Raw genomic sequence first — 12,665 nt, 5'->3', positions numbered from 1 at the left:
CCCCCAAATATTTGGGATTGAATGAGACAAAGAACTAAAAAATGCAACATGAAAACTGCAGGGGATACAATGATAAATTAAGATACATGTATCACTTCAAGTGAACCTGTATCCTACGCATTTAAATGAGACTAGGAAGTTGGGCATTCTCCAAACGAACTACAAAAGAATGCTTATGCTATGGCTCTGGCCCATGTCTGCAATGCACTCTCCTCTCTCCTTTTCTCCCATCGACTGACACCTTCTGAAATCTTCCCCATCTTCCAGTGCTCAACCCAAATATCATCTCTGCCAAAAAGCCTTCCCTAATCCCCTTGGGCCAAAGGGATCTTTCCTTCCTAGGACGTGACACAGCACTTTGTGCCCATCTCACTTTTTAAAATTAAGTTCTATTTTCTACCATATTCAAGGCATGGTCCTAGGCACATGGAGTTTCTTCCAGCTCTAAATATACGATCCTGTGAGTTTATATTCTAATTCAGGGGGATACTTAAAAAATGATTATCAAGTTGAGAGATGTGATTATTTGTCTATTATATTAATAACCAATTATTAAATTGGGTACAAGTATTCTTTTTTATTTCCTCACTCAGGGACCAGTTCCTATAGGCCTGTCAATAGGTCTCTGATAAATGATAATTTATCATGAGATTGCTCAAATCCTCCAGAAAAGTCCTCCATGATCTTGGGCAGGATCCCACCCAAATGGAAGAGCTTACTTCTATTTAGAGTGTAAACAGAATTTAATTGAGGTACATTCAAGTCCTAAAGCATTGTTTATATCCTTGTACCTCTCCAGTGGAATTTAGGGTAACCCACCTCATGAAAGAGAAAACCAACCAGAGTGACCTGGGAAGAGATGAATTCCTTTGTCCAGCTCGCTGGAAGCAGCTGAGTCTCATGATCAAGCCACATCCCCATCAAGAGGGGCTAAAAGCTTTCAGTCCACCTCCTCATTTGAAAGTTTAACCCTTCATTAATTGTTCACCAGTCAGGGGACCATTTTCCAAATGTATTTAAGCTGTTAGTGATCTCCATGGTTTTGGTTTTGGTTACAGAGAGAAACCATTGACAATCAATTTATGAATTATCAGCTAGCCTAATTAATAAATTGATTATTAATTACCCAGAAACTCTGTCTCTTGGGCTTTTCATTCACTTCAAGATGAATGCTGAAGTCAGGAAAGGAAGAAGAAAGGCAGGAAGGAGCTATGAAATAATCCTGTTTTGGTAGGGCAGACTTTAAAGCCTTATATAAATGTTAGTTATTATTATTGTAATATTTAGGCTTTTCTTGAGCCCTCTTCCAGTTAATAGTTGAAGACAGGGCCAAAGTTGTCTTCTTTACCCATTATACCAGTGGTATCATGGTCCTCTCCACCCAACTGGAGATATCACACCTACTTACCCTCCTCCTATATAAGGTAACAACTTGACATATTAAGACCTTACATAACAAAGCCTGCTGCTTTTTCCTAATTAAGCCCAGAATTGTGAGGTCCAAGATAGTTCTGATTGAGGGGGAGATAATAGCATGGGTGGAAATGGCTTACAAGATCTTGTGAGGAACTAAAATAAGAACTAAGAACCAAAGACTATCAAAAATAAACTTCCTTTGAACAGTGGAAGCATTTTCCAGTCTTTGTCATACTCCACTGAATACTGAGGGTACATGTAAGAAGGAACAGAATGAGCCTCAAAAAGTTCAGAGGGCTGTCCATCACATGACCCTCAAGAAAGAATCCTTGCACACACACTGTTTGGCTATCTGATATTAGCTTATTCTGGGCATAGGTTGGAAAATTAATCCAAGACCATTTGAATTTATCCTTTGTATTTACTCCCTATTTAATTCTCATGAAAAGCTCTGGGATCACAAATGACTGAGCCCAGAAATGCCTAATGGACAGTCTGATAGCTCTTGGCTGTCAAGTTAATTATGACCAGTTGGAAAGATTTCTCTCAGATCTTATTTACAGGGCTATTAAAGAGGATTTGTGTAGCTTTAAAGTATGCAAAACTTGCGGTGAGAAGAGAGGCCCTTCTAAACAGAGAAGCTATGAATTTCTTAAACCAGGGTAGCCCACAGTTTCAATTCAATAAACATTAATTACCTACTATGTGCAAAACATGCTGCTAGGATTAGGGCAGTTTAGAAAAATGGAAATAATTGGTAGTTTGTCTTATTTGTATTAATCTATATTTTAAAGCAAATTCTCCTGATGGATTAGTTATAGATAAAACAAAACTTGTACTTATCTACTGAGATATTTTTTTCAGATCACTGTAGGGAATGTCCAAGCTTATAAAACAAATGTAATAAACATTTTTACTATGGGTCCAGGATTAACCATTCCTGGTTCCAAAGATAAGAAGAAAGTGACTAAGCCCAAATTGAATAGCAAAACATTTTTCTAAATTTCCTTTTATTTTCTGGACTACCACAACACTCAAAATATAGTATTAGAGACTACTAAATGACAGAGTGATAGTTAAATGAGAAACACTTTCTGTTCTAGTAAATTTAACCTAAATTTTCAGCCTACTACCTCATTATACCTCAATACCAGATCTCTTCCCCATTAAAATTAATTTTCCTTTCATTCTCCATAGAAAACTTGCCCATTCCCCTTCTCATCTCTCACCATTTCCTTAAATTGAAGTGTCCTACACAAATATCCTTGCTAATCCATTCTTCACCTTCTATAAAACAAGGTTTAAAATTCACTTCTAGAAATTATTCACAATTGACCTTCCTGACTTTATTCACTTTTCTTTTAGGTGAATGTTTGAGATTTTCTAAACATTAGGGACCCCCCCCAACAGAATGGGCTGATTGGGTAAGTAGTGAGCTCCCCATCTCCCCTACTTGGTCAGGAATGGGTGGGTGGGTGGGGTTCCGACTGAGGTGCTGGTTACCCTTGATCACTTCTGAGAGTCTGTTCATATCTGAAATTCTATGATTCTGAGTTTTATTTATTCAATTTGCAGGTGTGTAATTTAAGATTCTAAATGTGGATTCTAATCTGTTCCCACAGTTTTGGGGGAAACTGACTAAAATCACTGATAAAACGAGTTTAGGTTTTTAAGGGTTTATTGGAAAATAGAAAGAAAAAGATTGAGAACAGAATTCCAACAGCCTGGCATTCCTATCTTTCCTCAAATTTCCTGTGAAGTCCTCTGCCGCCACCACCACCATCAAGTCAGGAACCCCAAAGCAGGAGAGCTCTCACGCAGGCTCCCTCTCCTCCTTCCTGTCTCCTCCCAGAAAATAGGAGGCTCCTCAAGTTGATTGGCTGGTAGCCTTGATAGACAGCACCCATGAGTAAACATCATTTCCTGACGCCAAGGAAAAGCCACAATGCCTCTGAGGCATTTTCCTCATGGTGGAGCTTTCCCACAGCAAGTCTCCAGTAGGTGGCATCATTCCAATCTTTACACAGGGAATTAATTTGCATCTGTTGATACTTGTAAATGTGCTCTTTAGTTGCTACCATAGCTTGGGTATTCTGTCAGCTCAACTAAATTATAAACTCCTTCAGGGCAGGGATTAGTTCTTTCCTATTCCCTAGCACCTAATATGGTGCTCTACATAAAATGGAGACTTCATAAATGCTGTTGACTCACAGACAGATCTATGCTTGATGTTGACATCATTTACCGGCACTCTTCTGACTCAAAACATGCAGTCTTAAAAGACCAGTGCATTCAAGAAGACCAAATGTAACTTAATGTCAAACTTGGGAATGGGGGGTGTGGTGTGAGGTGGAAAGGGTGGTGAGATCAGGAACTTTTTTTAAAAAGTGAGTGGAGAGTTTCCTCATAGAATTAAAGTACACACCTAAACTACTCCCCCAGGAGGTAACTGTATGTTCTATTTTTAAAATTTTTTACAAGACTTACAAAGCTATATGGAAAATTCTCCAGTTTCTAAATTCAATTGATGGCAAGATGCTTTTTCTTCAGCTTTTGTTAGTGTTTAATCACTTAGTCATATTGGGATCTTTGTGACCCCATTTGGGGTTTTCATGGCAAATATACAAGAGTGATTTTCCATTTCCTTCTCCAGCTCAGTTTACAGATGTGGAAACTGAGGCAAACAGGGTTAAGTGACTTACCCAGGGTCACACAGCTGGTACATGTCCGAGGGCAGATTTGAACACAGGTCCTCTTGACTCCAGGGCTGAACTCTATCTATTGTCCCACTTAGATGTCCCTCTTTCCCTCATAAGAGACTGATAATCATCTTCTATATAATTAACCTATAATCTCTCCTCATTGGAATATTATTTTCTTGAAGACCCTTTGGATTTTGTTTTTGTATCCCCAAGGCTTAGCATTGTCCCTTGCACATATTAGACACAACAGTAAGTGATGTATTGACTAGAGCCTCTGAATTTGGAGTCAGGTAGGCCTAAGTAGGTGTGTGACCCTGGGCAAGTTACTTAACCTATCTCCCTCAGTATCTTCATCTGTAAAATGAGGATAACAACAGTACCTATTTCTCAGAGTTGTGGTGAGGACTGAATGAGAGAAAATTTGTAAAGCACTGGAAACCTTAAAATGCTGTATTTAGCTACTATTGAATGCCTGTTGATTGATTTGAAGGTAGTCACTGTCAAAGCTATCCTTTTTGCTTCTAGCTAAATAATATGAAATTTTTAGTCATCCTTCACAAATCCTGTTTTCTAAGTTTTGTACTTTCTTGCTGAGTTTTGCCTCCAAGTTCTAAATCCATGAGCTCAGGAACCTTCTATCTGCCTCTTTATTTCTTATTCCCCAAAGCATAAAAATAAATACTGTATTCTAATAAGGGGTCCTTTTACAGGATCAAGAGCATTTATAGAATCGGACTTAAAAGACAACTTATCCATATTTCTAAAACTGTACCTATTCTCTAATTGAAGTAGGTTGACCTACCACATTCATCTGTCTTAATTTCCAATTTCACCAACTCACTCTTTGTTCCCCACCATAATAAGAAATCCTTATGGAATATTGGTCTGGATGCAAAACTTTGGATATAATAGTATTTTAAATTTTATAATAGTATTTTTTATTTCCTTGAAAACTCATTTCTCACTTATTGGGCTCATTGGTTCACAGCCCTGTTGGAGTAGATGAGGCTGCTCTTTATCTCTTTCCCAAGGCTAGAACACAGAACTAAAAAAGAAACACAGGAGACGTGCCCACTCCCATTTCTCCATAAGGAGCAGTCCTAAGGGGATCCACCAGTGGGAGGTAGGAGTGGGATGGGGAGGATCAGCTCTTCTTGAACTGCTTCGAGAGCTGGCAAATTCTTCTTGAAGATGATCACTTTTCAAGGATAAATGGGTGTCAAAATCAGAATGGCTTTAGTCATAAGACACCCAACAGTTAGCCATGAGAAGACATATCTCACTCTCTATCAAATCCAGTCTTAGAGCCTTGCTAAATCTCATGGCTGCTCTGGTCCTGCTATGTAATTCTAACTCTCAGTGTTTCTTCTAGGTACATATAATGAGGTTATCCTAAACTTATATTGAGAGCATTGTAATTTTAAAATACACAGAAATCCACCTTAATAATGTGGAACAAGAAAATTATCTTTGGGAGATAGTGCAGCTGATACAAGGGTTGAGGGTATCTCAGGGAAATAATGCAGCTGGGTACAAATTGAAGAGAGATTATCAGATATACAGGGGAAATTGAAATGAAAGGGCTGAACAAGAGAAGTTAACTTGTAAGGGAATGATGGGATTACTGCAAGAAACTTTTAATTTTTTATCATTGTCTCTAATCTCACCACCTCTCCCAAAACATTCTATAGTCTGATACAAGATTAATCTTGTAGAATTTCCTAACATTCCTTCAGATGAATGGGGACCACCTGAAGTATTAGAAAACTAGTATTGGGAATGTTATGCTTTTAATTCTGTGGAACTCTATATGCATTTCATAATTTTTCACATATACTCATACATATATAGGAATACACATGTGTAATTCTATGTCTTCATCCACAGGAAAATCTCACTAAATTAGACTATCTAGGATAGAAGACCAATCTAAATTAGAAAACAGTAAAAATTATGGTATATTTGAAAGGTAATAGTTTTATTACTTTTAAGTACATATAACAATTTTGTGTTATTTTAATGAATAATTAAGGAAAAGTTGTGCTCAGCATACTAATTGGTCACATAGAAATAGGTGCCTTTCCATCACTTGAAAAATTGGGTTTTTTAAATAATTAAAAGTCCCTTTGATTTGTTTTGTTTTTTGGTTTTTGTGGGGCAATGAGGGTTAAGTGACTTGCCCAGGGTCACACAGCTAGTAAGTGTCAAGTGTCTGAGGCTGAATTTGAACTCAGGCCATCCTGAATCCAGTACCGGTGCTTTATCCACTGTGCCACCTAGCTGTCCCCTAAAAGTCCCTTTGAAAGCTTGTTCATAATTCAGATCTATCTCACCTTGCTAAGAGATGAGTTCTTAAAGTATTGAATGTAAATTTTAGTAACTCAAATTTTATTTTAAGCATACCAGAGAAGGTCAATCTTTAAAAGAATGCTGTGGTGGGTCCTTTTGTAATTCAAACACCATCTTCTAAACTGTGAATTTTCTAAATTCAGATTTTCATAATTTGGGTTTTCTTAAAGCTTTATTGATTTGTGTAGCAAATCCTTTTTTCCCTCATTGCTCATACAAAGGTTCAGTTCATACCCTGAATCACCCCAAAGTCTGGGTTGTTTTCTTGTTTTTTTAAAATCAAATTTGTTATTTTATTGCTATAGGAATTCCCAAATAAAGAAAATCTTCCTACCAATGCCAATTGTCATCTGTTTTGGAATTTCTTGTCTTACTGTGTTGCTTAGGGAGGGCACTAAAAAGTAATGCAGGATGTGTACAGAATCACGCAGAAAGTTTGTGTCAAAGGCTCCTAGCTCTTGAATCCAAGTCTTCCCAATTGAAGGCAGCCTCTGGATTAAAAAACCCGGGTCTGACAGATATTCCAATTCAAGCATGTGGAAGATCCAAACTCTCCTTTCTCTCTCTATGCCACTGGTCTATCCCATTCTCTGATTCTAAAAGAATATGGTCCAAAGGAATGAGGCTTTATTGTATTTTAAACACTCCACATTTTAGATTTTCTATCTCCTTTTTACAATTGGATTTAATAAAAACAGAGGCCAAAGGAGACTAACATTAATGCCAAACCACCAAATAATAAATTCTAAGGGGAAAGTGGACTAATTTTTCATAGTGGAGTTTAGTTTTACTTACATCTGTGTTACAGGAGCGATACCGTTTCCTTTCCCCAAGGCAATATTTTCCACCTCCCGAAGGTCTGAAAAAATATTTTTTTTTACATGTGAGTATGATATATATATACACACATATGTATATATACATACACAGAGATTCAGATACTCTGTGATCAGAACATATTATTAGGTGCTTTAAAATATTACATTCTTTTATTAAATTTTAATTATTTAGAATATTGATAATTTGTAAGGATAGGTCTGTATGTAGAGCATAAAATTAGATCACTATGTATCTATGTCTTCTCCTAATTGTCATGTTTAACATGCTTAGGAAAATTCAATGGAATTTATACGTTGCAATTGTCATTGCAACTATGTACTCGGTCTTAAATATTAAAAAAGGAAATCAACTCACTTTTAGACATCCGCATAATATGCAGCCATTCGAATTGCCTATAGCACAAAAATGGACTTGGCAGAGTATGTTATATTATTAGCAGGGTCCACATACAAAAAAAGTTTATATTGTTTCTAGGCTGAAAGAATGGGGATTGCAACAACCTAAGCTAAAGCTATTAACAAGCATCTCAAGAAATCATTTCGGTTCAAAGTAAGAAATGTTAAAATGTTTGTATTTCTAATTACTCCTAATTTAAGAATCATCTAGAGGCCTTAAAAATTTTGTTTGGAAGTCAGTTGGCTTTATATTTCTTTTCTTTTCTGGCTTTACATTCTAAAGATCATTTAAATTACACATCATTTAATGAAAAATTGGCAATACTTAAATTCCAAGTTAACACGAATTACAGTATCACAGAATCTCAGAGTTAAATAACTCTTGAAGAACATTAGGAAAAGTAATACATCATTATTTTTGGGCAGGCTATTTTTTAAAAAGAAAATAATATATTTCCTTTTTCAAAAAATAATCTAATCATCTCTTTCATATTTATTTGTATGTCTTTTACTATTGACTTTCTTTATGGCAGCCACATTTGTGTCACGTATTTTACATGTGGTTTATAATTTGGCTCCCTTGTGTCTACACTGGTTATTTAAAATGATATTTGGTTAATTTTGAATACCAGTGACAAGGAAGGAAAATGGTTCAACTGGCATGAGAATCAGGAAGGGAATTGTGTGCCCTTGATGCCCAGACCAGTTTACATGGTGGTGGTGAGAGTAGAGACTTTGCTATAAGGAGGGAAGAAAAATAAAGAGAAGGTATTAGCCTCATCGGTTTGTGCTCAGCAAGGGACTAACGACCCACAGAAAACAGAAGAAAGAATTCAAGCAAGGCAGCTGAGAAAGTAGAACCAAAGGTGTTTTAAAAAGAAAAAACAATTCCATTTTAAGAGCAGTAAGAGAGAAAGAAGCTTAGGTGCCAGCTAGGCAAGAAAAGGGGTTTAGCTTTCCCTTTGGAAAGGAGAGCCATGGAAAAAAGTGTCGTCTTCTTGTGAAGAACAAAAGGGAAAACTTTCTCCATACACAGCTAATAATAAAATTAATAATAATTATTATAATAATAATGATACAGAGGGCATCATAACCCACCCTATTGATTCTGTACCAAGTAAATATGAACTAGAAAAAAGATCTCTAGACTGATCTCTGGACATGAAGGGAAATGAACAGAGTATGTTAACTAAAAATGGGAGCATCTAATTATCAGATCGAGGAACTATTCATTCTGTGAGAGAAAGGTGGAACATTAAGTAGAGAGTTGTCCACCTGCCACTCTCACTAGTGGGAGACAAAAGCAACCCAGCTAGCAAAACACAGCAAAGGGCCTGGCCTTGGGCCAGAGGGAATTCAGTCCCAAGAGAGCCAGGGTGGGAGAAGAGCAGGCCGACCTGCCTCTAGTAGTCCTGGGGAGAAGGGCAGTGGCAGCTAAGGAAGATGATTAATGGGGGCATGTGAAATGCAAACTATTTTAACACATGGGCAGTATTCTTTTCATTGTGATTTGTGATGTGAATCAAGGCATTTCAACCCTTGAGGTGCTCTCACTGGCTCTTTTAATACTAATGTACCAGTAATCATTTTATGTGATATGTGAAAAACACACACACGCACACCAAAAGAAACCCCAACAACAAAAACAAAAACCCAAACCTCAGGTTTTCCTGGGGATAATGGTGCTGAGCTGAGGCCAGATTTGGGGATAGTCATGAATAACATGTTACTTCTGAGAGTGGGAAATCATCTCTGATTATGTCCCAAAATAAAAGGCCTTGATTACTAGAGTAGGGTACTGTGCATCAAATGTTTAATTTTTAAATTGGGGGGTGGAGGTAGGGGAAGAAAAAGCATGTCTGTCTAACAGAGTTCTTTCTCCTGCTCTCCTGCGGCTACCGCCTGTTCTGAAGACATGCACTGGCTCACTGGAGAAACGTTTTTACAGATAACATGTGAAACCACAGCGTTGAATCATTTCCAACTGTGTCTTTTTGTTGGCTCCGGCTTACTTTAGCTACTTACGCTGGACTGTCACAGTGTCTTAAGGATGAGGAGACGCCTCCCCCGCAGGTCCTGCTGCACTCTCCCCATATTGACCAGGGACCCCAGCCCCCATCTACGCTCTGGGGCCAAGTGCCAAAAGGAACACACTCTCCCTGATAACACCACTGCAAGATTTCATAGAAAACAGAAAATTAGCTTCCAGGCGGCTAGAGCCATCAGCACAGACATATCATATATATTTTATATATTTACAATGGTCAAACAATGACCAATTATAGGCATTAGCATTCTCCCAAAAGATAACAGACTGGTATTTCACTTTTCTTTAACCCTATTTAGACAGTGGTTAGAGTGTGTGTGTAATTGGTGGATTATCTTTAGTCAGGCCCTGATTTATAAAATTGTAACGCACACACCAGGAGGTTAAAAAGGCCTAATTCGGCTGCTTTTGCCTGGTTCCTCCTCACCCTAAGTTTCAGAGTTCCTCATTAGAGAGGGAACTGCAGACCTCAAAATCTTTTTTAGACATTTAGGTCTCTTTAAAAAGATTTTTAGAAAAACACACACATTATTATTAAACTCATGGAATGATAACGCAACATGGAAAGTTCCCCAGTAAGGAATTTTTATGATGGTAATTGCTTTTACTTTAAAAAAGAAAGTCTGGTTGAGGCTACAATGGTAAAGGAATTTGTTGCGGTATTTCATCTACATGAATAGCGCAGACATAATAAAAGTAATGCCAAGACACTGGGGACTGGGTACAAAAAATCATTATATATACTGACTAGACATCTGTATAGACCCTGTATGAACATGTGTCCTGGAATATTTTTCAGCTTTACCCCCTGCAATAAACCACATCCACTGCACATAAGGAGAAAGCCATGCATAATTTACCAAGGGATAGACATATTATAATCAGCTCATAACTCTAGCATGATAAATCTTATTTTGCAGGGTATGGTAAACTGAAAGAATGTCTTTCTTTCTTAAAAAAAAAAATCAAGAAGTTTTCCGGCTTTTGTTAGGGGATTATTCTAAATTGTCCAGCACTGAAAAATGGCACTGAAAGACAGCACATTTGCATCAATGACAAAAAATGAACATGGAAATTTGTATTAAAAAATAGCTAATGTTCCATAGTGTAGCATGCATTCAAGTGCCCAGAGATACCACACGCACCCACTAACATAGTATAATTTTACTTTTGTTTATTGTCTTTTTAAAAAATTAATGGTGAAAAGGAGACCTGCCATAGTTTTTTATTTCACTAGCAATATCAACTTGTTGTTCTCCTCCTGATAGGTATCATTTCCCACATTTTTTAGAAAGGCTTCCATAGTCTGGCATAATGGAGAAAATGCTGAATTTAGAATAAAAAAGGTTTGAGTTCAAAACCCATCTCTACCCTATCCCACCCCACCCCACCCACCCCCATACACTTACTAGCTCTGTGACCTGGGCAAGCTACTTCACACTTCACTGAGCTTCAGTTTCCCTATCTATAAAATGGGGATAATACTACAGTGAGAGGCAGCCCATCAGCCTTGAAATCAGGAAGCACTGGGTTCTACTCTCTCCTCTGACAAATACTGGGCATGTGGTCCTGTGCAAACCCATTAATCTCTCAGCGTCACATGTAACTAAAGTACAAAACAGGTGCAAATCTTCATTGGTAGAGGGAATTTCTTTACCTAAAATTCCCTACACCAATGAAATCACAGTTCTGGTCAAAAACAAAACAAAAGCATAGTACCAACCTTACCTAGGGCTTCTGAGATGTTCAAATGATAAACTGTATTTAAATCACTTTGTTATATAAATGCCAAGTATCACCACCACCACCATCATCATCTTTATCCCAATTTGCTTGCTAAAAATCCATCAACTAAAGTAGCAGTTTTCGAACTTTTCGGTTTTGGCATCTTTTCACACTCTTAAAAATTCTTGGGTACCTCCCTCCAAAAACTTTTGTTTATGTGGGTAATATCTATCAATAATGACCTTGTTAGAATTTAAGATATATTATTATGAAAATAGTTTTGACCTTCTACAGCCCATGAAACGATCTTGTGGACGATAGGGAATTCCAGGACCACACTCCTTGAAACACTGAGCTCAAGATAACAAAAAGCCACTGCAAAGGTAATGTCTTACTAGCCCTGCCCCAACAGCAAATCAAAGGACATCAAATTATTTAGATCTTCAAGATCTTACTTTAAAAAGAAAGATAATGGAGGCAGCTAGGTGGTGCAGTGGATAGAGCACCAGTCCTGGATTCAGGAGGACCTGAGTTCAAATCCAGCCTCAGACACTTGACCCTTACTAACTGTGTGACCCTGGGCAAGTCACTTAACCCCAACTGCCTCACTAACAAAACAAAAACAAAAACAAAAAAGAAAGATAATACAAGTATTTATCCTAGTGTTACAAAAACAAAATGAAAGACAACAGGAAAAAGGCAAGGTGGTACACTTGAGAAGTAAATAACCAAAAAAACCTGGCAGAGAAGCTTGACCGTGTATAACTGTGAGAAAGATAGGGCTGCTGTGTAAGAAGTCAACACAGTGAGGATATGTTGTGAGGATACAGTAAGGGAATTTGACCAAGAGAAGAAGAGGCTGAGGTGGCCATCACTGTCTTCAAGTACTACATTTGTAATGTTTTGAAGAGGATTACATCAAACACATATCCACAGAGGATTATACAGGAGGAAAAGTTGAAAATAAAGCAAGAGGATAAAAAAAATGATCCAACAGTCTACGGAGGAGGAATATGAGTCTCTGTATAAGAAGAGCTTCAAGAAGAAAACAGACAGCCCTCTTTAAAATGGTTTAGACTAAGGATAGAATTTTTAGAAGACCAATTCTTCACATTTGTGAAGTGAAAGGATAACCTGAAAGGAGAGGGTATGATGAAAGTATGAGACCTGGGGTAGGAATAGGGGGAAAAG

General features: G+C 37.5%; 1 protein-coding gene across 1 annotated transcript in view; it reads right to left on the bottom strand.

The window, feature by feature from the left end:
* Positions 1 to 12,665, bottom strand: part of ADAMTS6 (ADAM metallopeptidase with thrombospondin type 1 motif 6) — a 349,111-nt gene that overhangs the window by 93,216 nt on the left and 243,230 nt on the right. The window contains 2 exon segments of the mRNA XM_043970648.1: positions 7,263 to 7,326; positions 9,728 to 9,873. Of these exon segments, the coding sequence (XP_043826583.1) occupies positions 7,263 to 7,326; positions 9,728 to 9,873 (210 nt within the window).

This window comes from Dromiciops gliroides, chromosome 1 (assembly GCF_019393635.1).
Source record: "Dromiciops gliroides isolate mDroGli1 chromosome 1, mDroGli1.pri, whole genome shotgun sequence".
Classification (NCBI taxonomy): domain Eukaryota; kingdom Metazoa; phylum Chordata; class Mammalia; order Microbiotheria; family Microbiotheriidae; genus Dromiciops; species Dromiciops gliroides.
The sequence above is the reverse complement of the archived record's forward strand: the minus strand, read 5'-3'. Positions and strand labels throughout refer to the sequence as shown.